The sequence below is a fragment of the Varanus komodoensis genome, unplaced genomic scaffold, assembly GCF_004798865.1.
Source record: "Varanus komodoensis strain SLA01 unplaced genomic scaffold, ASM479886v1 scaffold36, whole genome shotgun sequence".
Lineage (NCBI taxonomy): Eukaryota > Metazoa > Chordata > Lepidosauria > Squamata > Varanidae > Varanus > Varanus komodoensis.
Window position 1 is genome coordinate 7,762,500 of NW_025335873.1, and position 27,515 is coordinate 7,790,014.

The 27,515-nt window shown below is 49.9% G+C and overlaps 2 protein-coding genes across 7 annotated transcripts in view; one reads left to right on the forward strand and one right to left on the reverse strand.

Moving 5' to 3' along the window:
* The window catches only part of SLC25A25 (solute carrier family 25 member 25), a 38,430-nt gene extending 22,197 nt beyond the window's left edge, over positions 1-16,233 (reverse strand). The window contains exons 1-2 of one of the 6 annotated variants that reach the window (XM_044439782.1): positions 15,928-16,233; positions 3,421-3,690 (exon numbers count right to left, since the gene is read on the reverse strand). In XM_044439782.1, coding sequence (XP_044295717.1) covers positions 3,421-3,690; positions 15,928-16,233 — 576 coding nt within the window. Of the gene's footprint in view, positions 1-1,209; positions 1,318-3,420; positions 3,691-5,522; positions 5,712-15,927 lie in introns of those variants that run through there. The other 5 variants (XM_044439787.1, XM_044439784.1, XM_044439783.1 and 2 more) reach the window with 5 other exon arrangements.
* A 775-nt stretch (positions 16,234-17,008) lies between these two features.
* Positions 17,009-25,115, forward strand: NAIF1 (nuclear apoptosis inducing factor 1). Its single transcript, XM_044439818.1, has 3 exons — positions 17,009-17,063; positions 18,992-19,672; positions 24,386-25,115. The coding sequence occupies exons 2-3, from the start codon at positions 19,165-19,167 to the stop codon at positions 24,853-24,855; spliced, it is 978 nt and encodes a 325-aa protein (XP_044295753.1). The 5' UTR covers positions 17,009-17,063; positions 18,992-19,164; the 3' UTR covers positions 24,856-25,115.
* Positions 25,116-27,515: the final 2,400 nt, after the last annotated feature.

Below are 27,515 nucleotides of genomic sequence, written 5' to 3' on the forward strand. Positions count from 1 at the left end.
TTTGTTGAGGAGGAGGAGATTAGGATTACAGTCCACCTTCCTTCCTCTTGAAAGGAACGCAAAGTGTCTTGCACATTCCGCCTATTCTCCGTTTTATCCGCACAACAACCCTGTGAAGTAGGTTAGGTTGAATGTCAATGACTTTGGCCTAAACCACCCAGCGGGCTTGCTGGCCAGGTAAGGACCAGAACCCAAGTCTCTGGAGTCCCAGTCCAGGATGCCAAGCACTGAGCAAAGATGGCTTTCCAGCACACATGGGCGATGCTTCTATCCAAACCACGTATATTCCGTCTTTTTACCAAATCTAGGCACCCGAGTGGGGCCACAACAGGGCCAGCGACGAAACGAGGAGCAAAAATCAAGAAGAAAGCAACAGCAAACGAGGGTATGTACACCGAAGCACGGACCAAATGCCGGCCAAAGGGGGCCCACAGCTAAGCCCAAACCCCTTTGCCCTACCCTCTGGCTAAAGCCGAAAAGGACGACGCTCGCTGAAGCTGCCTGGGCAGGGTACTCCGAAGCCTGGATGCCACAGCAGAAGAGGTCCTGCTTCCTGCACCCTCATGGGAGCCGGTGTGGGGCAGCTGTCCGCGTCTGGACTGGCTCTCAGTCGCGACGCTTCTCTAGCTGGTTCTGGGCCAGTCACTCACTCTCAGCCGACTAGGGCTGAAAAGGGAGGGGGGGATGGAGGCGCACGCCACCTTGGCTTCTGTACCCTGCAAGAGGGACAAAGGCAGAAAACAACCACGACAATGAGTAACGGAGGAGGAGGAGGAGATCCACAGCAAGGTCTCCGGAGGCTGATGCAGACAGAGTCTGGGGAACCGTTTGTTTGGAAGACAGGCCAAACGCATGACTTCCAAAGCCTGACTCGTTCAAGGAGCTAACCTTCAAGATAGCACACAGACTACTTCCATCATTTCCTCCCCCAACACTTAAAAAAAATGAAATGATCCAGCTCCCTTCTCCATCACAGCTCCTGAATTCACTCACATCCCAAAGAGTGTTCCACTTTCCAGTCTGTGTTCTTGTGGCACGGCTAGAAAGGAGAATCTGGAATGTTTGAAAAATTCGTTAAGGCTCTGCCAGCTAAAAATGATGCAGTGGGAAAGATTCTAGCAAACATTCCCAGAATTGCACAGTCTAAGTGTGGAGAATTTCCAGCTCAAGTTTTTCAAGGAAGCATTCAAATTTAATAAACATTAATACCTTCCATTTTTGGATTCTGACGCAGAGTTTTAGACGCAAGTTGGCTGCTAGTTCAGAAGAGTTTCCTCTATCTGACAGGGGTAACAATAACATTTTATAGAATGCTTTGCATTTTTCTCCTTTGACAATAACACTTGCAACCCGTTTCCATTCCACTGAGACGTTTCTGCTTCACCTGTGTGGTCAGAGGTTTGCGCTGAACAAATATTGGACAACCCTAAAGCCATCTTTCCTAGCAATTTTCTCTGGGGTTTCCCCTTGCAGGTCTGGGGTTCTCAACTGACCAAATGACCTTCCAAAACCTGTGTTCCCCATTCTTTAGACTAAGGAGGAATGAGGCATCGTTGCAAAGGGGGGAGTGGGGGAACAGCAACTTTGGAAAAACACACATTAAAAATATATATATTTATACCCCCCCACCACCTGCCCTTTTAGGCTGGTCCAACCATGCACAGCCTAAGGGTCTTCCACAAGCAGGTCCTATAATAAGAGGTTGCACTGCACCCCCCCCCCCCCCCCCTCCTCCAACAAACCACCTGTTCAGGATCTGGCCTCAAATGGCACGTTTTACCGGTGGATCGGGGCGAGGAAGCAGGAGAGTGCGTCTCATCCTCCTCCTGAAACCCTTCCCTCGAGCAAGGAAGGGCGTTTAACCTAGCAGGCGCCCATGCCCCCCTCCAGCACGCTTACAATACATTTAAAGCACTCCACGTCTGAGTAAACCCATCCCTGGTCTTTAAACCCTCCCCAAACCTTCAGTTTCCTTCTTGCCCCACACTCTCAGCAGCCCCAGAAATCCTGGAAGTTTACAGTTGTCAATTTGTTTGTGGGGGGGGGGGTCTTAATGGCTTGATCACAAATCCGTGTGTCCCTAGAGAACAGCACGCCCTCCGTGCGCACACTCATGTAAAAATTGATGATCTTCCTAGGGCCTTGATTCCTTTCCAGACTGATATGCACTCAAGCACCTGGGTCTGTAGAAAGACTGATTCTTCGGGTTCCGTCAGGAAAAGGAGCTGCACCTTCACAGCATTTCCCACCGAGCGCCGGCTGAGGAATACCAGCTGTTCCGGACGGCACCTCAGCGCTGTGTAATTGATTCCTCCATCTTATAAGTGATCCTTGCTCTCAGATGCTCAGACGTGTCACTGCCACATCAGGTGGGACACAAGTACGGCAAGGAGAGGGCGAGCTGCCCACCACGCTCCCTCGGTATTTGTCTTTCGGCACCAGGCTAAGACCTTTTTATTTAAAACTTATTTTAATTGCTAAATCATTGTATCAATTAGGATTTAAAAAAAAATTAGCCGAGAATGCACCGAGGGTTTTTAAATGTTGTTGTTGTTGCTTTTTTTTCTTCTTTTAATTGCTATATTATTATTTATGTTTTATGTATTCTTTGTGAGCCGCCCCAAGGTTTTGTTGCGATGGGGGCGGCATAGACATGTTTTTAAAAACAAATAAATAAATAAGAGCTGCAATTTTGAAATTACATTGCCCAAACATGAAAATGACTGGGAGCTCTCCGGCGTGCGTGATGAATCGAGGGCTCACTGCTGAACATCTTGCCTGGCGCTCCGCAGAGCAAAAAGCTCCCCTCACCCCACATTCACCTGCATGGCAGCACTCCTGGTACGAGGAGGGTATGTGCTCTCTCGCTCGCTCGCTCGCTCGCTCGCTCTCCCTCCCTCCCTCCTCCCTCCAAATATTCAGCCTATACGGCTTCTCTGAAAACAGATCAGCATGTAAGGTCTTGCTCTGTATGCCCCCCAGCACAACAACAGCCCGGAATTGCATCCAAGTTAAGCCTCCTCCACACCGAAGGGCCCCCTCCCTCTGGCGCTTGCTCAAAGCTTCACCTTTGTTCAGCATCTATTGTGCAGGCTGCCTCCGCCTCCCCGACACCTCCAGAAGTTTCAGACTCTGCAGGTTGCGCTTCTACCAAAAGATGCAAAGGAGCTTTTGCCTCTACGCATGGGAGACCCTCCCACATTCAGACTAGGCGTTTGGTGCTCACGGAGCCTTGACTTGACCATCAAAGTCGTTCAAAGAGCCACCATTAGCTAGTTTGCCCCCCCTCGCACCCAGCCACTCCCAGGAAGTTCTAGCAATGAAGCCCCCGTCCAAGCCACCAAACCCGCCCATCCACATGCCAGCCTGGATTAGGACGGGCTTCCTGGTGCAAGAGGACAGATTTCCACAAAAGGTTACCTGCGTGAAATGCTCTGCTGGTCCAACGACCAGGAGAATTGCTGGTCTCCTTTCGGAGGGCTCAGCTGCTTTGTGGACCAGCTTCCCCGGTGTCCTTGGCCCCTGGTCCCCAGCAGTGCGCGCTGGGAGTTCTTTCGCTCCATTCTCTTTTGCCTCGGCAGGGCCCTGACAGGTAGCCTTGGAGAAAAGGCAAGAGAAAAACCGCCAAAGAGACCACAGCATCGCTCCTCCCTCGGCGGGAACCTTAGCGAGGGAGCCCCTGCAGCTGCGCTGGGAGAGAGGCGAGGGTGCAGAGAGAGACGCAGAGAGAGGGAGTCTTAGCAACGCCAGAAGCCCATACTGCCGCAGCCGCTTCCCGCCGTGGAAACCGCTGCGTGCCTGGCCTCCCAAGCAGCCGACTCAGGAGCCAGAGCCCCAGCCCGCTAGCGAGAAGCCAAGATGCTGGGCATGGCAGGAGACCCGGACAGAGGAAAGGGGAGGCTCCGGTCCGAGGCAGCCGAGAGGACGGAGCCCGGCACGCCAGGCGGCCGTCTCGCCCAGCCCCGGCTCCCCAGCACATCCAATGCACATCCAAGGAGCAGAAGCCCCGAGCATCCAGGCTGCATTCTCACTGCAGCAGTGCCCAACCAATCACCGTGCCCAACACTAACAGGTTCATTATTCAAACCAGCACTCTCAGGCCAATCAGGGACGTGTGTGACTGGACAATTTCTTGCACGCGGCCTGATCGCTCTGCAGAGGGGTGCTAGCTTTCACCTCTGTGGCGAGGCTGCCTGGACCCGCTACGGTAGAGAGCGGCACGGATAAATGGGAGGGCGGCCACGGTGGCACCACGCAGGCCGGACTTCAGCAGGCTGAGCCATGGCCCGGGGGGGGCGCCTAGAAAATGCGGCGACCGACTCCTTTCACTTCTCAGTCTTCCAGACCAAGGCTCCATCCCACTTGAGCAAAACGGTCGCTCTAAGCGAACCATTTCTGCCCGAGAACTGAGCTCACAGAAAGGTATATGCACCTCGAGCTTGCCGTAACTTTGCCATTTTTTCTCTCCGTGGTGCATGACAGACTCGCGTCCAGGCACTTAACACCCCTCAAAAGCAGTCTCATGTTCAAAACCTAGAACAGGAAGCTTAAAAGGATGATGGAAGGCAAAACCACTTTCCTTCCACTCATGCAGAAAGTTACGGTGCTGGGAGTCTATTTTAAACAGACAATCAGCCCACACTTCTGTCCACAGCTGACTTTTCTGCCATTGGATCTCCAAGATTATTTTCGCTTGGCCAGGGTCACTCCTGTCTCCCGGCTCAAGTGAGGAACTACAGGGCTAATAGCCATGGGTGGAAAGGGGAAATACTTCCTATATTCCTCTCCCATGTGCCCCCGACCCTCCCTTCATGTTATGCTGCGATCAGAAACCAGCCGGAGAAGGCAAGGATCAACCTTTCTGCATTGCTCTCAACTGGACGGCCCCACATTCAGTGTATCTGCCTCACTTTTCATGGACATATTTCAAGGTAAAGATTAGGAACTGGCTCTGTTTTAAGAGCTGTGCTCCTCGGGATTTAAAATTGCTAGTATGGCTTTTCATTCAGGATGTGGATGAGAGTTGCTGGACTTAAACCAAGTGCTGTACTTCACGTAAGATCTGAATGCCGGGAAACAAAACAGAGCTGAGATGGGGGGATGGAACTGTTTTCTTCTTTTGCCGAGTACTGGAGTAAAGTGAGGTTTCAAGCTACGTAAGCAGAAGAGGTACATCCGGGAAGGCTATGGATCCAAATTCCTGCTCAGCCACAAAGTTACTTGGCCAAATCCCTCTCCCTCAACCTAACCTACTTCACAAGGCTGTTGTGAGGATAAAAAAGGAAGGGGAAACAACGCGTATCAACTCAAAACACAATTTTTTAGAGGAAGAGTAGAGTAAAAACGCAATAAATCATCCACTGGCGAATAAATATAGCTTGACAGGAATAACATAGCATTCTGATCATTACATGTTTTATGGCGCTCTGGTCATTAAAAAAAAAAAACATTGGTTTTGTGTTTTCTCATCCATGCCTGTCAAAACACTCGATGGAATCGCATCACGCACAGTTGTGACTCACCCTGAACCACTGAGACAAAGCAGGGCAGAACTCCAAATAAATATGGTGCGGGCCAGTTGAAGAAAGACAAAACAGAAGACTGGATTCCCAGAATATGTAGCAGCAGAGTCCAGGAAGTCCCCATTGCACAAACAGTCCCACTCTGGGTGGTAAAAGAAAAAAAAAATCATCTACACGGAAAGGGGGAGGTTTCAAACCCAGATTACCATCAGAAAACTAAATGCCAAAGTCCAGGACCAAGCCAAGAGGAATTTGCTCAATGGATTCCAAGACAACGGTGTCAATGACTCTAAAAATACTGCTCGCAAGGACGGGCCCGTTTTTTTACGCAGCAAATATCCCAAGAATGTTCTCTTCCTGAATGCTATCTGGTGCGTACTACAGACAGCATCCTGCCAGAGGAAATAAAGGTTCCGTTTTTGGAAAGGAAAGAGGATGTTTCAAGGACAGGACAGATCTAGGAATCTGTATTAAGAGAACTGATGCCTTCACAAGCTTACACACACTACAGAACACACGGAAGGCTCTGGGGTCGCACAGCCCACATCTTCACAACCACTTTACGTCCGGATTGCTCAGCAAAGTCTATACGGGCAAGCCCTGCTAAAGATCTTTTCTTCATTAGTGAAAGGCAAGTGGAACATGGACTGTGAAATTCTTGGCAGGGCTGTAAGTCATTGTGCTGATAGTTCCTCAGCAGTGGTAGCTTCCTTCGAGCATGGCGTGATGGCAGCATCAGGAATAAAGCACATAGGTCTCCTGAGCATACATCCTCCCCAAAATTCAGGACTCTTTAGCAATACACTGAGATCCCTATTTGGAAGTGTAGGGACAAGGGGCAAAGCTGAATTTCTTCTACTGCGTTTTCCTCCAAAATACAGCCTCCCATTGACATCAATCCCTCCATGGCATTGGCATTGCGTAGCCTTGGCCCCGTGCATCCAGTTCTCCAAAGATCAGACTTCTCTAAGCACTGTTGGTGTCATAGAAGGGTTAAAAAGGAGCAGAGAGACAAATGTTTTAATGTTGTGTGCGTGCACCCAGGAAAACACTTAATTACTGCAGAAAATTAAATGATTTCTCAACCCGAGGGGCTGCCAGCGTAGCAATGAAATGGTAGAGGATGAGAAAAGCTGCGGACTAGGTAGTCCCAAGCTACTCTCCAAAAACAGCAAGCAAAAGCAGCTGCAGCATTGTCTCCCTGCAGTGACTCATCAGGTTTCAAAGCTCCCCTAGAAAGGGGAGCCAGGCAGGCAGTACAGATAAGCCGGCACATGATTCAGCATTAGAGACTCCTCGAGCGTTTGCAAGAAGACACCTAGTTCTGGGTTGCAGAACTGCCTCTTGGCACTGAAAGATTGTTCCTTGCACTATCAGCGCTGGAAGCAAACTCATCTGTCTGTTGCAGGGGTTTATCAGTAATAGGTACTAAGACTGTCCATGCAGACAGTTTTCCTTATAGAGCACTATTGGAAATTACTAACAAGAGTTTTGCGGTTGTTTTAGGTACAGGGTCCACCGACATCTCAAACTCCTTGGACATGCCTGCAAGGGAGCGCATCACTTCCGAGGACCGGTCTGTCCCCAAAGGGCAGAATCCAAGGAGGACGCCCCCTTGCCCACTGCGTGGCCCAGGAAGCCCCCACCACAGGCTCAGTTATGATTTGGTGCTCCGGGGCGATCCAAAACCAGCAGAAAAGCTCTACCAGCCAGCCTCCCTCCAGAAAAGGTTAGGCCTCGCCATGTGCAGTGCTAAATCTCACTTGAGCTAGTGATGGTCAAGTGAGATTGTCAATTTATTATGCAGGTTTTTTTTTTTTTAAGCCGAGATGCACAGGCTTTAATATTTTTATTGTATAATTTTTATATGCTTTTGTTTTTGTTGTGAGCCGCCCCGAGGCTTTGTTGCGATGGGGGCGGCACAGAAATGTTTTAAATAAATAAATGGTCCTGCTTGCAATATGGAACTGGCAGGTCCCTGCACTTGCTGAAGGGAACTGGTGGGGCAGAAAGGAATGAGCAGGGACATACTAGATTCTGCTGAAGTCCAGAATTCCTGTGCCTGACGGAGACATAGCCATGAATTTTAATAAATTGCAGAGGTAGTGAAGCATCCTAGAATGGCATTGTTTCTCTCCTAAGCCAGTCCTCATTTTTTTTTCCTATAACCTGCTAAGGAGCATCCCTGGAGCAGTCAACCCCAAGGTTTGGCTCCTTCCACGTTTAACAAGCAGCAGAACTACCAGCACAACTGTGCAAGTAAAAGCATTCCAAAAGCAAAGGGCCCAAGTTTTCTCTGCACTGAGCACAAAAAATAAAATGCAGCCGACAAAATTTCTGGCAGCTTGTTTTTACTGTTTATTTTGAAACTGCTGAGGGGACAAACTTAACGTTTCTTTTTCAGTATGCTCCAAATCTGAATAATGACCTGGCTCCCTCCCTCGCGAAGTTGCATAAGGAAAGACTCCCCCCCCAAAAAAAAACATACTTTATTTCCTTCAAACCAATTCTGTGACTGTGCAAAGCAACTTTGTGGTACATGCAGCCTCGGTCAAGATCTTTTTATTGTGTAAACAAAGTGGGAAAAGTATCCCTAAATCCTACTTGCCACTCAGTTTACTCCCAATTTGTAGCAATCTGCATCTCACAGAACAGCTCTCCAGAAGTTCGCCTGCAGCTCTCACAAGGTACATTTAAGATTTTGGAGGTACAAGGCAGACCTGGGACCCAAGCCTCAGCCAAGGATACTGGGTGACCTACCTTTCAACTACTGGGTGGTATGAAATTACATTCACCTGCCGAAACTGCAATGCAAAACAGCACAACACAGAAATTTGGGCTAGCAAGGAAATGGGGTTCTCCCCTCCCTCCCTAAGTTTCAGGTCTGCTTTGATTTTTCTTTGGAGATGACACTTCAGGATACTGCCCAGGTTTATGTGCTATCCTTTTTTAAAGTGAGCAGGTGTTTAAGGAGAGGAGGAAGGTTGAGAGCTCGGAACAGATACCTAAAGGCACTCCTCAAACTTTTCCAAGATGTGGTGTTGCCATCAGTAACATAACCTGTGCCTCTGTAACCCGAAACTAGCATTGGCCAGCCAGAAACACTTCCCAAACGCACCCCGAGATACGGCTCAAGGGGGACTAACCAGCAGGGACAGAAAGACGGTTTTCCTCGGGCCATTACTGTCGTGACATGGAAGTTAACCCCCTCAGTTTGCAGCATGTCAAGCCAAACCCTGATGTGGCCGAGTCATGCAGCAGTTACAAGCAAGCTGAACACGCTTCGCTCGGAGGTGTTCGTACCACTGGAGCACATGCCTCTGGAGTGCTTTGCCCAGGAGGATGGGTTTTGCAACGGTGACTGTTCTGTAGCATGTTAAGTCTGACTGCTTTGCTGATCGCCCCGTTCCAAGACTTCACCCCACCAGCTGCTACAGTGGTTCTTCTGAGCCAAAAGATACTCACCACACCATATTCTGGCAGACTGATAGCCAGTTAATGGCCCATAAGTAGCAAGTGATTTGAAAGATCTCTACCCAAGAGCAGCTGCCAGTCAGAGAAGACTAGGTTGGATTAGATGGACTGTCTCCACAGCTTTATGCACAAAAGGTCACATATCAGTAGAGAGCGAGCATTATAACTGGAATAACACCGTACATTCATTCTATTATTAGAGGTGGGAAAAACCAGTACCCTGAACAGAGTTTTCCTCATTGCCGAACCCAAAACCAAGCCGACAAGGTAGATGAACAGACGTATACAGGTTCAAGTGTGCCACAGATTGCTCCTTAGATGGGCAGGTACTTTTCTCACTTTAGGGCTTCTTAGCTCAACACGGAGACCTTCCTTCAGCTGAGGTGAGAACAAAGTCTACCTGGTGCAACTGCATTACAGGTATCCAAGGAGGTATTGTCTAACCCCCAAGACTGCCCCGGAAAGTCAAAACACACAGGAGAAATGGGAAAGACGCTCACCAGCTTTGCCCAGCCTCACCGCACACTGAGGAGCAGGTCAAGGAAAGTTCTTTTATTTGGAAAACTGAATGATTTACTTAATCAGTACAGGAAAATGGTAGGTGATCTTCCTGCCGCTGCCAAAAGATTGGCAGCCAAACCCTGGAAGACAGAAAGCAGCAAGAGTGGAAGTTATTTGAAACTTAGCATGTGTACACCTCATGAGAACATGGAAAAAGGTGCGGCCATTAAAAAGAACACTTTAGAGTGTTGGTACAAATTTATTCAGCACTGTAACCAAAAATCCAGTCCTAAAATATACAAAAAGTACTGGAAGAGATGCTAGTTGTATTAAAGGTATTATTACAGAGACAAGTGACAGATAGGTAAGAAACTAACTTGTTAAAGAAAAATGTGGCTCTCTAAATGGACGGAATCCCTCTTACTGCATTAGCATTAATACATAGAGCATATATTGTAATATGTCTAATAAGCAGAAAATAAAACATCTCATACTGATGCCTGCACTCCAGCTTTGGGATTCTGTCTTCTGAATCATCCAAGCAGCAGCATGTCAATTTAGATGATAATTGTTTTGTTAATGTGAAGTGCTGACATTTTCAAAGAACATGTTTTGCACATTTTAAGTGTTCCAACATTGATCATTCCAGGGTTCAGGAATCGACATCCCAGACCATTTCTTATCTGTTCCATGAATGAAAGCCCTCCCCTAACTCCCATTATTTGGACAAAATATCTCATACCTCAGCATATCACACACACAGCTGAAATATTTCACAGAAACATACTGCAGCGAAGTGAAAGAATACAGAAATCAAAGTAGAAACATTTATAACAGAGGGAATATAGTATAGTAGGCAATTCATCTGTTTGACAGCCGTATACTGTTAAAATAACACAGCATAAACGAGCAATGCCTTTTTATGAGTTCAACTGAAGACGATTCCAGAGGACGTGTACACAGCTGCCAGGGGTTTTAATGGCATAGCCAAACACACACCTACCAACTGTAGCTTGTGGGGAGGAATTAACTGGTCCCACTCTTCTGAATACACGAGAGGTCAAACAGAAGGGCTCACATGCCGGAATCTAGACAGCTGATACACGAGAAGACAAGTGAGAGAAGAGTTGCCAGACTCTGCGAGAGAAGAGATGAAAGAGCAGATGAGGATTGTGTCCTGGGGCAGACGAAAGAAAGTCATACTGAGGAGATGCTGAGGTGGAAGAGACAGGCACATTTGTAAGTACGACATCAGTGAGAGCAAACGGGTTCAGAGCAGACACTGGTTACAGACAGAAGCAGCACAAAGAATTGTCTTATCTGCCCCCACGGAAGCACTGGATTATTAGGAATGCAAAAGAGGTATTTGTAATATACTGGCCAATCACAATACTATACAAATTATGAACCCGCTGAAGTCTTGTGTCTCCACAGACTTAATGTTTCTCTAAAGTGTATTTTTCACAGATTTACACATTCCCCCAATTCTGCACCAAGTTCTCAACAACAATTGCACCCTTTCAGATTCCAATGCCAATTTTTTTGTTGTTTAGATGTGCATATGCATGTGGGTCTGCTGTCTGTTTATATGCTTGCACATAAGCTGTTTTTATATTACATGTGATTATTTTAAGGCTTGCAAACTTTGTAAACCAAGGAGTTTGTCATATTAGGCAACAAAGAAATGTGATAAATGAAATTAAATGCATTGTTCCATTTGGGCAGCTTATAATGAAGGCTAGATATCACCTGAAAGGGGAAGAAAACCATGAAATTTGCATTTTAACCTCCTTTCTGTTTGTCCTTCCAAAAGCTCAATATTTCACTGATAGCAGCTGTCCCTCAAGAAACAATTCAAACCAATGCACAGAGTGTTCAGAAAGCTCGTAAGTTAGTAGCCATTACCGGCACCTGAACAGAGCTGTACAGATCTGACCCAAAATATAACCATAGGAATGGCAGTAGCACTGAGAAAGAGAGGGATTTCCAAAAAGTACAGTTAATCATGCACGGAAAATAATGCCTGAGGAAAAAGAATTCCTGGCATTTGGCTTCACATTTTCCGTGCAATGACAGCACCCACTAGAGTCCAAAGCTTTGCTTCACAATTGGCATTAAGACAATCAGAAACAACCATCCTGCACTTTGAGGCAAGCACAATGCAACCCACGTTCACAGACCAGCCTGAATTTTAAAAATACAGATATACTGCTTTTATGATTTCATGGCCTTTAATTTGTTTATCTTTTTGTGTTCACATTTTCTAGCAAACCATCCCAGGAATACCATTGAAAGGTTGTCTGGAAATACTTAATAGAAAAAAAAGTGAAATAGAACCAGAAACACACATTATCACCAACGTTGATTATCCAGCCACTTGGCCTTAATGTTCTAGGAAGTGAGGCCAACCGCAATTCTCCCACTGCACTTTGCCTCCCCGGCCCCAAACGGGTCTACAACCAGAGCGGAACTGCACACGAGCAAGCCCACTGCACCCTCTTGGCAGAAGCACAGCAGGGTCCCATAGACAGCCACACACGGTGCTGTGTAGGCACTCTGCCAGCCGTCCAAACTGTACCGTGCTGCCGTCCGTGAGCTGAAAAGCATCCCTTCCACAACGCTGTATGCCCCGCCATGTCCCATTTGGACCCCACTCCACACGAACGAACGGAGGTTCCCTGGGCTTCCCAGGTGCTCTCCCAGCCAGGCACTGACCAAATTCAGATCCGCTTAGCATTAGAAAGGGCCATGCTTTACACACCCACGGACCAGCTGCTTCCTGCAACAAACCGCACCCAGCCACAACATCCACGCATTTGCTCCGGCGGCCTCGCTGTCTCGCCACCCTACCTGGCTCAGCCGGGCCGGTGCCTTTTCCCCTCCTGTACCATTTCTAAGGCGGCAGGATACAGAAGACAGACTTTTCCTGGGACAGAAGAAATGCCTCCATGTGGCACTGCGGTTTATTATTCCATGCATCCCAGGAGACTGAAGGTAATGCTCTTACGAACTCTGCACAGGTAAAACCCGATTGCCCTCTGAGCTGCCGAATTATGGCAGAGGATCAGTGGGTAGAGGACAAGTTTCCCATGGTGAGGGTCCCAAGGAGATACCCAAGTCCTCTCTCTCCCTCTCTGACGAGGCATACCACCGCAGGGAATGCTGCATGGGTCTCTAATGACGGAAAACTCATTTCAGGAAAGCTGTGATGCTGGAAACATGGGAACGGTTTTAACTTGTGATATGATGAATAGCCTTGTCCTGAAAGCCTTTCTTACTATACGTGACACAGAACTCAGGTGAGATGGCTCTGGGCAAACCCACTTCTATATTACGAGGTTTCAACAGTATTAGCCCAAATATGAGTGTGGTTGATTATGGGTTGTATCCAGCGCTAGACTAACTTAGGCCTCTCATATTCCAACCAGTTTAGACTAAATGGGACTAACACGGAATACAACCTGATGGGTTTAATCGGAAGAAAGCAGAGGACAAGTGCGATATGATGTTTACACAGCTTCCCTGGCATACGTGACTTTACTGCGTGAGCCATGCAAGCAAATATACAGGAAAGGGAAAGGTGAGGCAGGGGCAAATCATCAGTTGTAAGTAGAGATACCTGGGTGGCATGCCAGTAGGGAGCTGAAACCTGAGGAGCTATGTTACAGCCTTAGCAGATTTTCAGGATGAATGCGAAGGGGAATAAAGCGGAGATACTGCAGGAAAAATTCAGAGGCATTCCAGGTACGATTGTCAACAAGGATGCATAGGAGGAGCTGACAGAATATTTTTGGATGGTTGGAGCTTGAGGGAGCGAGAGTCACAAGATGGAGCAGAACTTTAAAGATCATTGACTCTGGATGCACAACGGGATGGAAGGAATGCAAGCAGATGCGCTGAAGGGGAGGCGTGCAGCCTGAACGACGGCAGACAAATTATTGGGTGAACTAAGAATTCTGAGGAAATGTAAGTTGACTGAGGGGCTGAGACAAAAAGAAGAGATTTGTGAACTACCATGGAAGCCTTGGCTTTTGGGCTGTACAGGAATGGAACAAACTCAAAAGAAAAAGACAGGATTGTAGCAGTCGGAGGACTAGGAAATAAGACAGAGTCGAAAGGATGCAAAAGCCAACCGGGATTTGATTTCTCGTGCGTTTAATATGCTAACGCAATTAGGCTAACATATGATTTTCATTCCAATTTCCAAGTAACGTTTAATTGAAACACGTTAGTGGGGCCAATATGCATACATATAATTTCAGAACAGAAATTGAAAAATAGGGGCATATTGAGACAATATGGAAAAAGGAAACACTAACTGAATTTCTGATGCATAATTAATATAATAAAATAATTTATAATGTGGCAAACCTAATTAATAGGGTTAATTTATTTATTTGTTTGTTTATTTAGTTATTTAGAAAATTTCTATGCCGCCCCATTCGCCGAAGCCTCAGGGCGGCTCACAAAACATCAATTAAAATATAATACATTAAAAATATAAAACGAATTAACAACATAAAATAAGTCGCCCTGGCCAAAGAATAAAATAAGGAAATAATATTAGCAATTAAAATGATGTTTGAATAAAAAGGTCTTCGCCTGGCGCCGAAAAACAAATGACGACGGTGCCAGGCAGACCTCTCTGGGGAGCGCATTCCATAGATTGGACGCCACCGCAGAGAAAGCCCTCCTCCGGATACTCACCCTCCTAATTTCCTTCACGGAGGGTTCCCGGAGAAGGGCCTCTCCTCAGATCTCAGGGGGCAGGCGGGCGTATATGGACGTAAGCGCTCCTTCAGGTAGCCAGGACCCAAGCCGTTTAGGGCTTTATAGGTCATCACCAACACCTTGAATTGGGCCCGGACTTCAGTGGGAAGCCAGTGAAGCTGACGGACGACTGGAGTCATGTGAACATAACGCCCAGTCCCCGTCAGCAGCCTGGCAGCTCTATTTTAAATTAGGGCAATTTATGATTGGCATTCCAATATGCTTACATTTAAAGCTTGAAACCTACTGCTGCAAGACAGAGTGCCCGTAACCTAGCCTCACAAGAACACCATGGCAAAGGAGAGGCCAACCTGCTCCCAGAGAATAGCTAGAGAAGTAACGGCTTCTTACTCCCTTACACATGCCTCTCGTCTTTCCCTGCCAGGGTAGAACACGTACATGTAGAACAGCTTTGAAACAAAGAACTGGTGTCCAAAATTTGCTTTACTTTCCGTCTTCTCCCTCAATCTCTTTCCTGACGTATCTTTTAGATTGTAAACCTTGAGTACAGAATTTTCCCCATTATAAATCTTTGTAGGCCACTGCTATGTACTTCCTCCTTTTCTTGAAGAGCAAAGTCAAAAATTCTACTGTAAACTCACAAATATACAAATTCACCCTACATACAAACATGTTCAGATTATGAAATGAGAGATTTATAGTCCGATGTATAAGGATGAAGAAAATCTGTTTGCACACAAACACAGACACACAAACACCTTTTTTATGGTTTTGTAGCCGCTTAAGATGCAATTAAATAAAATGTAAAAAAGTAATAGGAGCACGAGTAAATTACAATATTGGAAACATACATGCCCACCTCTATAATGCAATGGATTGAAGACTTTGCAACACTTGGCAATATTCCCAAGTGGGTGCATATATGATGTTTTGGTCTTCCTTTACTGAAACAGATGTGTAACTGATGGCACGGCAGTCAGTGTGGGATGTTCTAGTCCCCCTGCTCAGCCATGAAGCCGATTCTCAGGCTAACCCACCTCACAGGGTTGTTGTAAGTAAAATATGAAGAGGAGCTAACAAAATGGAAGGGAGGGCAAAAGGAAGACGAACCCAGAACCCTGTAAAATGTCTTCCTTTCTTTTCAGAAGGAAAAAAAAGATAGGGTGTTAGTGTAATACAATAATAAATGTAAGCCGTCAGGACAGCTGTGCAAGCAAGAACACTGTCCCCAGGCGTGGAAGCTCTGGGTTTTCGCCTCCGCTGAGCTCACCGGGTGATGTGGGACCAGCCCTTGATCCTCAGCCTGGCCTACCTCGCTGGGCTATTGTTACGAAAATAAAACAGAGGAGGAGAACCCGGCCAACTTCCTTCCAAAAGGAAACAAGGCCTGATGCCGGTGCAGCGAAAGCAATTGCCAACGCACACGAAAGCCAGCGCAGCTGCGAGGCCAGCCATTCCAGCCGGGCACTTCACGCCCAGCCCCGCCAGCGGCCGACCTGGCAGGGCTGTTGTTGCGAGGGCGAACCGGGGCGATCCCCGGCCGCTGCGGGGCAGCCCAGCCGCGCAGAGCGAGGCACGGCCGCTCAAGCCAAGGCCCTGGGCCCCGCACGCGGGCTTCCGGCCTGGCCCCGGCCCTACGGCAGGGCAGGGCAGGGCGGGGCGGGGGGCGAGGGGCGAGACGGGGCGCCGGGCGACTCACCCACAAGTCCCTCTCGGAGCGGTGCAGGCCGAGCCGCTGCAGGCCGACGGCCAGGTCGTGCACGCAGAGCGCGCCGTCGCGGTTCACGTCCAGCTGCACGAAGAGGCTCTGCACGCGCCGCTCGTGCTCCGCGGCCGAGCAGGAGGAGCCGCCGCCGCCCGGGGGCCCGTCCGCCGCGACCGGGGCAGAGCAGGCGGAGGAGGGGGAAGGCGCCGCCGCCGTCGTGGCGCCGCCGCCGCCGCCGCACTGGCAGAGGACGCCGCTCACCACCGGGGAAGCCAGCGAGCGCCGCGCGCCGCCCGGCATGCCCGCCCACCTGCCTGCCTCGCCGGTAAATGGCCGCGCGCCGCACAGGGCCCGCCGCTGCCTCGCCCCGCCCCGCCGCGCCCCGCCGCGCCGGCCCCGCCGATTGGCTGGCGCGGCCGCGGCCCCCGACTGGCGTCGCGGGGGCAGCCGGCCACGTGACCCGCCCAGCCAATCCGCAGCGCGTCGCGCGGCAAAGAGGCGGAGCCAAGCGCGTCAGGGTAGGAGGGTAGGAAACCGAAAGTGCTGACGTAAGGGAGCACATGACCCGGCTCCTTCTCCGCGCCACATCCCGGACTTCCCCCCAGCTTCCGGGGAGGGTGACGTAATGGGCCGGGGCGCCGCCGGGACGCGTGGTCAGTGATAGGAAGGGCTAGGCAGAGGGTCGTGATTGGCGAGAGCGGGCTGTGGTTATGGAGAGGGTCGTGATTGGCTAGGGCGAGCGCTTACAAGAGCCAGTCAGCGTAAGGCAAAGCGGGTAGGGGGCGGAGCTCATGGTACGGAATACGAAAGGTAGAATAGGCGGGGCAAAGGGGTGGGCATTTGAGAACTGACGGACACGGAAATTCCCCAATCAGGAAAGGCGCAGCGTGTACGTTCCTCGGATGGACGAGCGACTGGGGCAAATAGGCTCGAGACGGTGCCGCGGACAAAGGAACGACGGCATCCCGTGGAGCCAATGAGGAGGGCGCCGCGGGCGGGCTCAAGGCCCTGATAGGCAGGCGCGCGGCCCAATGAGCGGCAGAGGCAGGAGGAGGCTGATTCTGGAAGCCATTACGCCACTGCCGCAAGCCTCAGGCTCCCTTTGAAGCGGGTTTCGCCGTCTAGCTGGGGTACGCAATTTGCGTATCTTCCCTCGACTGGAGGGAAGCCGGCGCGGGGAGGGGAGTTGGGGCCTCGGCGCCTTCTGGGGGCCGGAGGGGTCTCGCCTCGCCTCGGCGGAGGCCGGTGGCCTCCGGGGGACCCTCCCCGGCTAGGCCCCAGGCCTCGGGGCCCTTCCCGCCTTCGCCCCGGGCCCCCGTCCCCGCCGCTTGCCCTGGGCGCCCTCCGCCCCTCCGGAAACGGGGAGCGATTCGAGCGTCTCTTCCCGTCCCTCAAAAATAGCATTAAAATTGAAATTATGGGGGGGGGGTCCTTCCCCTCCCCTCCCTCTGAAAAGGAATTCAAAATGTCGCTTCTTCTGGAGAGTTGCAATAAATTTAGTTTCCGCGCCCCATTCCCTCAGAAATTATATCGAGATTGAAAGTATAGCCTTTCTTGGTCCTTCCTCTGAAACTAAATTAACATTGTTAGTTCTGGTTCTTTCCCTCCCTCGGGAAATAGGGAGTTGCTTATCAATTAATAAGGGAGTTAATTGCTATGCTGCCCGACAGCCGAAGTTCTCTGGACAGTCACTCAGAAATTATATTGGAATTGAAAGTATATCGATTCTTCCCCCTTTTCCCTCCTTCAAAATTAAATTGAATTGTTTGTTTCCTTTTCTAGCGCCTTTTCCTCTGAAATAGTTGCAATTGATTTCAGTTGCATGCCTCTTCCTCTTGGAAAATATGTTGGAACTGAAATTATATCACTTCTTTCTCTTTCTTCCTTCAGAAATAATTCTGAAACTGAAATCACGGTCTTTCTTTTTCGCACGCTTTAAAAGTGAAGTTGAAACGATAGCATTTCTGTTTCAGCTCCATTTCCTTCCTCAGAAATTATATTGAAAGGAAATAATTGTCTTTCCTCCTGTTTGCCAGTCTTATCAGAAATTAAGCTACATTTTTTCTTTCATTCTTCCTTAAGACATTCTGTTGAAATTTGGTATTAAATTTCATGTTTCCACTGCTCTTTTACTCCTTCAGAAGGTATAGTGATGCTTGAAATTACATTTCATTTGCCTGTTTTTTCCTCCTATTGAAGTTCTATTGAAATTATACTTCCTTTCTCAAACATGCAATTAGAAATCTCTTTAAAACTTACATCTTTTGGTCCTCCATTTTGCACCTTCCTCATTGTCCCACAATGATCTGGGAGCTTATTCCCAGTTAAATCTGTGTATATATGTGGCACGGTCCTAAACATGCTTATTCAGATGTAAGTCCCACTATATTCAGGTAACTCCTAGCTAAGGCGATGCACATTTTGTATTGACTCCCACCTTTTAATGCTAAATTCTGCCCCCCCCCCCCCGCATCCTGTAGAGCTTTAGCTTCTTTCCTGTCCATCCATCCCCCACCCTCAGTTAATCTTGGTGTAAATTACCTCTTACTCCCTACCACATACGCTCTTGTCTTCCCTGTCCCTTCAGCTAGGCCTGTGCCCATGCAGATTGTTACCCCCTAGAGAACATTAACGCGTTCTGCTTTCAATATTTTAAACACATTAAAAGTGTTCTTCATAAAGTGGCTGTATCAATGTTTATTTTATTTATTTGTTTCATTCCATTTCTGTGCTGCCCCATAACCCAAAGTTTCTCTGGGCAGCTTACAAATGCTAAAACAGCATCGAATACATAGGATACAATAAAAACAAAGTAGATAAAACCATAAAATAATAGATAAACATATCATGATAAAACACAGCTGCACAAACTATAATAAATACAGCCAATAAATTGACCAAAATTAAAATATCTTCTTGCCCAGCTTCTGCCAGTGTGGCTTTGATCCAGACCTTTGAGAATGCAGATCCCTATAAAATGCCCCAAGACTTCTGCTCTCTGCCTTTCACCGATGCCCTGGTTGACGTTAGCCTGACCAACTCTGCCCTTTCATAACAGGTTTCTGCCTTGGCCAAGAGGCCCAGCCTCATCCTTCATCCCTTTCTGGAGTCTGGTGCCCTGCTGTTACCGTTTCCACTCGGATCCCTGCTCCTTCCCAGCTACCCTCCCTTGCCGGGAAGTCTCGCACCGAGCCCACAGCGCCCTGCTTGTCTCTGGGCTCGAAGTGCCCCATGGCCATGTCATCCCCACCCGCACCACCGGCCAAGAAACGGAAGATGAACTTCTCGGAACGGGAAGTGGAGATCATCGTGGAAGAGCTCGAGCGGAGCAAGCACCTGCTGATCAACCACTTCAACGCGGGCGTGCCGCTGGCGGCCAAGGCGGCTGCCTGGCACAACATCCTGCGCCGCGTCAACGCCGTCGCCACCTGCCGCCGGGAGCTGCCCGAGGTCAAGAAGAAGTGGTCGGACCTCAAGACAGAGGTGCGCCGCAAGGTGGCCCAGGTCCGGGCCGCGATGGAGGGAGGCAGCGACGGCCAGGAGGGCGGCGGCGAGGGCCAGGAAGCCGAGGACCCAGCGGGCGCCACCGCAGCCCCTGTGATTCTGACGCCCATGCAGCAGCGCATCTGCAACCTGCTGGGGGAAGCCACCATTATCAGCCTGCCTGCGGGGGACTGTGCTGCGGACGGGTCCGAAATGCCTATCACGGCGGCAGCCACTACCGTCACCCTTACTCAGAGTAAGTGTGTGGTGCCCTCCCTTCCCACAGCACGCCGACCCCTGATTGCCTGTGCAGAAGCGATCCCCTTGGTGAGAGCAGTTCCCCTGTTTGTTTTAACCTGACTAAAATGTAGCCATTTGCAGTGTTTAAAATGACAGGAAAATGTAGTGTCGGGTATAAAGGAATGAAAATCTAAACCTTTTTCTCATGGTAATTACAAAGAGGCTTGGGGCATCTTGACAACCAAAAGATTTCCTGTGGCGCAGGCTTTCGTGGAATACAACCTATTTTGTCAGATGCATGAAGTGCATTTAGTCTGCAAATGTATCCCGCAGTGGGGAGAGGGAGAGGAGGCCAAAAGTCACAAATGAGAGAAACGTCTGGCTCTAGCACTGGTGTATTTAAATATACTGAAGGCCACCTGTATAGACACAAACATAAGTTGAGCAGTGCGGTGTGTGGTGTGGTGTGGTGGCAAAGCCAGGCCCTGCTTTGTCCCATGCACAGAGAGCTTATGGCTTAATGAGCTTATCAGACGTCTGTCAACAGAATTATCTCTTTGGGTTTGCCTTAGAGCAGGGAGGGAGTAGCGCTTTTGCCCTCAAGGAATGCGTGTGACAGTGGGCTGGACGTGGAATATAATGATGGACGTGACCAGGGCTGGTGTCTCCGTGCACAAACAGCCTTCGCCCCTTTCATGCACTTGCTTGGCACGCATGTACTGATATATCGTACGTGCAGTCACACACAAATTCGCGAAGAGGGCTGCCACCTGGGTAGGCAAGTGTGAACCCTTCCTGGGTGTTGTTTCCCTCCTCGTACTCATGGCCGCTGTCCTCTGCAGGCTGTGGGAAGTACGATTTTCATAAGGTGGGTGGTGTGAAGTTTTTGTCCCGGCACGCCACGCTTTCTGTGAAAATGGCACTCTTCCCCAGTTCGGCTGGCAGGCAGAGCACAGCTGTGATGGAGAGAATTCGGCAGAGCTGGGGATGTGGTGGGCGCCGCAAATGCCACGCGGAAGTTCTCCAGGGGTCACGCATAGCTCTTTAGTCACCTGCACGTGATAAGGCAAAACCCGTCCAGTGTATTGGACTCCATAAAGGAATGAGGATAGCTTGGGGTGTTCTGGACATGTGTCTCTGTGTTAAACAATCACACCGGATACCTGGGTCTTCTGAAGGAAGCAAAACCACCTGACGCCCACTAGCTAAGGCTATTGTAGCCTGGAAGAGGGGTTCGCAACCTTTTTTTTTTTTTTAACCCATGGTCTCTTTCTGAGCCTCATTTACTTCTGTGACCTTCCTCATGGCTACTGTTAGCTGGAGAAAGTGCTTTACCGTCTGCACTGTGCCCCCTAGGACCATGGCATAGCCTCCTGGGGGGCCCATGCCGAGGAGTGCTGTTGTAGATGATCGTGAAAGGGAGTGACGGCCGGCATTTTCAAGTGAGAGGAACTGATGGGACCTGTTGGACTAGCCACATTTTGGGGTGCCACCTACTTCTCTCTGGAGACAGGATGTAGGGGGGCAGGTTGGTCTGTTGAAGTGCCCCCTCGCCTATGCTCAGCTACATATCTGTAAATAAATTCAATTATTACAAAGTGCCATAAGCCCCCACTGACCTCCTCCCAAAGCTAACCGGAAGTCAGTGCCCCGTCCTGGAGCTTCTCACCATGCAGAGAAGTTAATAACGATAGTTATCTGTCCATGCGAACTGCCGTCTATGAAATCACTGTACATCCGCCAGCCTGAAGGTCTCACGAGACCCTTTGCTACTTTCTGGCAGCACCCAACCCGAGGCCCGTGCCCTGCAGAATGGTTTTTGTCTTCATGCCTGGGAAGGAACCGGGGAGGCTCAGCATCCTGCTTCACCCACCGGCCCATTCCCATACCCCTTTTCTGCTCCTGCAAAATGGAGGACTGCTGTTGGCCTGGGGTGTCCCTTCTGCTCGCTCGCCTCCCAGCCCAGCTTCCTTCTAGAACATTGGATGAATGAGCTCCACTCATGTTTTCCAGGGAATGACTGATCATGACATTTAGAGCCACCCACAAAGTCACATTTTCACAACTCAGATTTGCTGGTGACAGTGCACCCTCGTCACTGCCTTCCCTGCACAGTATGTGATTTTGTTGGCTGGTGTGATTGTTTTCCTGCAGGGAAACAATGGGGGGGGGGCGCTATTCAGTGCATATGGCATAGCGTAGGCTGGAGAGTGGGGGTGGGACTGAAGGTGGATGGTCCCTCTTGCCTGGAATCCACCATGAAGGCTAAGCACACCCATCCCCACGCTCTCGGCCAGCAAAGCTGGGAAGAGGAAACCATTCTTAGCGCTTGGACTTTTTAGTGATTTCTTTTCCAGCAGAAAGGTCAAACTGAAACATCAAATAATGAAAAAAATTCATATGTATTATCTGAAATGAATGAAGTGCTTTTAAAGGCAACACTTAATAATTCAAAAAGTGTGGTATACAGGTTTTTATTTAAGATCTAGCATTAGAATCCCCGTGTGTTCTGGAGTGTCCTCTGGAGGCTTCAGAATACGTATCCAGTCAACTGGACCGGTAGTCAGGGAAGATGAGATTTGCGGCCAAAAACCACGGGGGGGGGGGGGGTCTCACCAGCGTTGGGAGGGCTGCTGTGGCACTCTCGGCACTGGGACCAGCTTTTTTCACACCGAGGGGGTGCTGCCCTCTCCATGACACGGGGGGGGGGGCGGGCTGCTTGCCCTCCAATGATCTTGAGGACGGGACAAGGAACACGCATGCCGTAGCTGCAGCTCCTTGGGCCGGGCCTCTCGCTTCTGGTAGACCTTTGCGCATCCCTCCTGAAAATCAGTGACAAACACACCCCATTAGGAAAACTGAGGCACTTCTTGAAGAGGGAGAAGGGCTCGGGGCACGCCTAGGGTTGTTCTAGTGTCATCAACACGCAGAATAGTGCAAATCTATAGGCTAAACATATACATATATTCTCCCACGTGTGCTGCTCTATGCCTAAATGCCTACTTCCTTCATTTAAACCATTCTTTCAGGAGCATATGCAGAGGAGGGTGGGGAGGCCAGAACAAGATTCAGATCACAGTGCCTCCAAGTTAGCTCCCAATTTTACCACTTAACCTGATCCTTCTCTTCACATTCTAATAAGCCTCCATTTTTCTCCTGTTTATCTTTATTCCTTTTGCAGAGCGTGGAAATACATTTCAGCTTCCTATGCACGAGCAAGAATGGGTTGGAGCCTGGAGAATAAGCTAGTCACTGGGGTTCTGTATTTGCAGCATGCTGTTTATAGAAAACATGGCCCATTATCTATTGCATTGTCGGCTCGGTGCCTGTGTTAAAGAATACATTTTGCTGTTGTTTTAAATCTGGTTTGCTACTTAGTACAAAAACACGTAGCCAAGACATGCTTTTCTCGTTCGCTCAACAACAGCAACAAAAGTAGATCCCATACAAAATGGTTAATTTTGCAGTGAGGCTTTAAAAAACAACCACTGGGGCATTTTAAAATCTTGAATTTTAAATCTTAAAATACTGTTTTGTAGGAAAATCTGTCAGCTGGCTCTCTGGTTGTGGTATAGATTTAGCTCTGGTGTTCACCTATGTTTCGTCACGTGTTCTGCTGTGTTATACTTTAAAACAGAGATGGACTTAAGACTGCCGTGTTTGATTAATTAACTCTGTTAGACTAGTATAAAAAAGGCATAATCTATGCATGTTTAGAAAGAAAAAAATATTCTCCAACTGCCAGCATTCTGCAGGCGGCAGTTGTAAGACTTTTCTGTCTAAACATGCTTAGAATTGTCTCATTGAATTCAGTGCAGTTTATTTCTTAGTAGACATGTACAGGGTAGCATTTCTTACAATTATCAGCTTTTCCAGTCGGTGCTCGTAAACACGGGCGCTGTTAATGTCTTACAGAGGAATGCCTCCCATATTCACTTCCCTCAGTCATTCAGGAGCATGTGCCTCATCAGTCGAAACCTCATCAGTGGGCAGAGCAATCCTGTATCCCCAGGGCAGTGCCTGGAGGAGCACAGTATGATTTGGAGGGCCAGTTCCATCCAGCCGTGAAGCTGGGAGTCTGTGCCTGGAGCAGTTGCAGGAAGACCAACACTGGCCCCCTAAGAGCAACCTCAGAGATGGGGCGAAGAAAGCGTCCTGGGGCAAGAAGGGCGATGCCCCAGCCTCCTCCCTCCCCTGTCCAAACCATCTCAGCCGGATGACCAAAATCTTTGCCTCTGTACTCTCCCCAACCGCCATAGGCAGCCCGCAGTGCTGCTTCAGAGGGTTATGGGTATCTCTCGTTGGACTGCATCCTTAGGCTTCAGCCTATACACTGTTATCCATAAGCCCTATAAAATCAAATGGGGTTCATTTCTTAGAAAACATGTAGAGGATCGGTATTATTTTTGTCAGCTGTTTCAGTTGGCGTATTTATATGCTCTAGAGCAAGTAACATGGAATGCCTCTTGTGCACCCCTCCCTGGTCTTTGGAAGGTCTGCCTCACCCGTGGTGAAGTCTTTTGCAAGACTTGTGGACCTCATTAAAAATTACTAAAAAGTAAAGCAATTTATTTTTTCTTTTACTTTCAGAATTATGTTTACTGACGTGCATATTTTATCGATGTTTGTTTACTTATTTTTATCATGTCGCATCTTGTTGGAAGCTGGTATGTAAGAATTCCTGATTAATTTTTTTTTAAAAAGTTGCCTTCCCTCTCTTTCTCCCTAGTTCCAGCGGAGACAACGTACCATAGCTTGGAGGACGGTGTGGTGGAATACTGCACAACCGAAGCTCCCACGACAGTTGCCGCAGAAGCCCCCTTGGAGATGATGGCTCAGCAGGCGGAGGTTTCCGGGAAGCCCCAGGAGTTGAAGAGCAGGATTGCCCTGAACTCTGCCAAGCTTTTGCAGGAGCAGCGGGTGACGAACCTGCACGTGAAGGAGATCGCCCAGCACCTCGAGCAGCAAAACGACCTCCTGCAGATGATCCGCCGCTCTCAGGAGGTGCAGGCTTGTGCGCAGGAGCGCCAGGCCCAGGCCATGGAGGGGACACAGGCCGCTCTGAACGCCCTTATTCAGATTCTTCGCCCCATGATCAAGGACTTCCGCAGGTTTCTGCAGAGCAACACGGCTGCCCCGCCAGTGACCACAGACCATAGCCAAGCGGTGCAGAACAGACAAGATGGCATCATTCAGTGAGATCCACGCCCAGACTTGGTAGAGGGAACGGGCTCCCTTGCCAGCAGGAGTGAACCGGTTCAACGCCTGCTCCTGGGAGCGGCTAGGCCCTCTGCTGGACCGTACTCACCGTTGCTTCATCTTTTAAAGTATTTAAATGTGCACAGATACGGCCTTTATTGAGCATACAAGGCAAACTCATAATTTAACATCAGGCTTTTCAGAAGCACGTACCAAAAGATTGGAAAAAATAGATTTTCTATAAAAGAAAGCACCCGTTCCTTTATCGTATGAAAAATTACAGGTTTTAGGGGGTTTGCTTGAGGTTAGGGTCATCATCTGATGGCAGGAGCTTGGAGATGATCACAAACAAAGACAGTTATTCTAAAGTGTCCCAGTAGTGGAGACTCTTGCCGGCATTAATTTGTAACAGCAGCATGTCTCTTTGCAAAACAATACCTCCACCAAGCCAGTGGTCAAAGCTGAGTGGTGCCAACAGCTAAGGGGGTGTGGCTGAACTATCAAAATATGGGGGTGAAAATGCCCCAAGGCTGAGTGACCATGCAGCAATTCACAGTGGGGGGGTGGGGATGAGCTGGAGCTGACCTGGGTTTCCACACTCCTGGTCTGTACTGACCGGCAGCAACTGCTCCCCTGCGTTTCAGGCAGGGGTCCTTCAAGTCCTTCCTGGAAACTGAGCCTGGGGGTGTTGGCTTGCAAACTGCATGCTGTGCCTCTGAGCTATGAATGAGGAGGAAACTTTCAGCAACTTTTTGGCCATGAGGACTAGTAGCTCTCAGTATGCTTCACCATAATGTGTCCAGTCCCCCTTTTAAAGCTGCCCAAAGTAGTTCGTGTGCAGAGGTCCCTTTTATCTGTCTTGCACCTCCTGCTGATCAGCGCTATAAAATGACCTTGGATTCTACTATTATGAGAAAGGGAGAAAAATATCTCCCCGCTTTTTCTGCCTCCTGCATAATTTTGTGTATCTGCCTGCTTCTGGTTGCCAGCTGAAGTTGCTGAAAATTTCATAGCTCGCTTCATGGCAGCAGAGCGAAGATGCTAGTGATAAACAAACGTGAAATGGCAAAGCCTTGAGGCACCTTAAGGACTAGCAAGTTTATTCTGGCATAAGCTTTTCTGATCCAGCCGACGCAAGAGATGTAGTCCAGCCTCAGGAGCTTTTTTTACCGTCCGTCTGCATGGGGCAGGGATGAGAACTGTGAACAGTGAGAGAGTTTAACGCGGAAGTTGAATGCCATTGGTTTCGTGATGTGCTTATGATGGAATGGGCTATCACCTACGCGACATTACACCAGAATAAATGCGTTAGTCGTTACGGTGCCACAAGGCTCCCTTGATCCACTGCCGTCGACGCAAAGGTACCCCTCTGGAAACATCTCGTTTTTAGCCCATCTTTCCTCCAAAGATCTCTGGGTTGTACAACTTGCCTAATTCCCCCTTCATCCCAAGGGCGGACAAGCGCACGGCCCTTCCAGATGTTTGGCAGCCTTTGCAAGCACAGCCCCTGGTGGGTCCGATGTCGGCTAGAACATCCGACAGTCCACAAGTAGTTCCCGTTCTCCCGACAGCTGGAGTGGCGGCGACTGGCCAGGGGTCCCCCGGGGGCTTCATGTCTCAATGAGTTTGAACCCCAGCCTGCTCAGTCCACCTGGGGGACGGCTCCACCACGTGGGTAAGGGCAGGATCCTGGGCAGTCGCCTTCAGACTTTCGCTAGGAGACAATGGCATCCTTGGGCGATTGCCTGAAGTCTAGCTTCTCCACCACCAGCCGTGCCATTTCACAAAACCAAGACCCTCTTGGTGGGTTGGATTAAAGCTCCTCGACCAAGTTCAGGGGAGAACCTGAACTGCACATGGTCTGGCGCTGAATCGGGAGCGCGGGGCTGCGCGGCGTGGCTCGCGCGATCCGGACTCGAGCCGTACTGGTCTTGGTGCGCAGCTCGGTCCTCCGGCCGCCCCGTCCCGGCCTCACCACTGGCCCGCAGGGGGCGCTCTTTGCTCAAGAAAGCCGCGGCTCCGCTTGCCATCGCTGTGCGGTGACTAGAAAAGGCCTGGGCGAACACCGAAGCCGGAAAGCCCGCATTCCGACGAACAGGCCGGAGCGCACAAGCGAGGCTGTTGCCCGGAGGTGCGCCTAAAGTTTGCGGTTCTGCATCCCCGGGGCTCGAGGAATGGGGCGCGGGCGGGCGCGCGCCCTCCCCCCTCCCTCCCTCCCTCCCTCCCGGAGGCCTCCGGCGAGGCGCTGTCGGGGCTGCCGCGGGCGCCGGGGCCCAGTCCGCCCCCCTCCGCGGAGCGGGGCGAGGCCTCCCGTGCTTTCCGCGCGCTCTCGCGACCCCCCTCAATTTGAAGGTAACCAAGTGACTCTTTGGCGCCCCCCCCCCCAAAGAAGGATCAACTCCACTCCCTGGACGTGACGGAAGGCCCTGCTGCCCAATCGCCGGGCTCGGCCTCGGCGCGGCGTCGCCCCCAGCCAATGGGGAGCGGGATGCCTCCCGCCCCAGCCGCTCGGGACGCGCGGAGCCTCCGCCCCGCCCACTGGAGGACGGGCACGTCCTCGTGGCTGGCTGGCGGGGCGGGGCTGTCGCACCGCCTCCAGCGTACGCTGCTGGCGTAGCGGGCGCACTTGGCGTAGCGCTGGCAGGGCCAGCCCGCGGCCA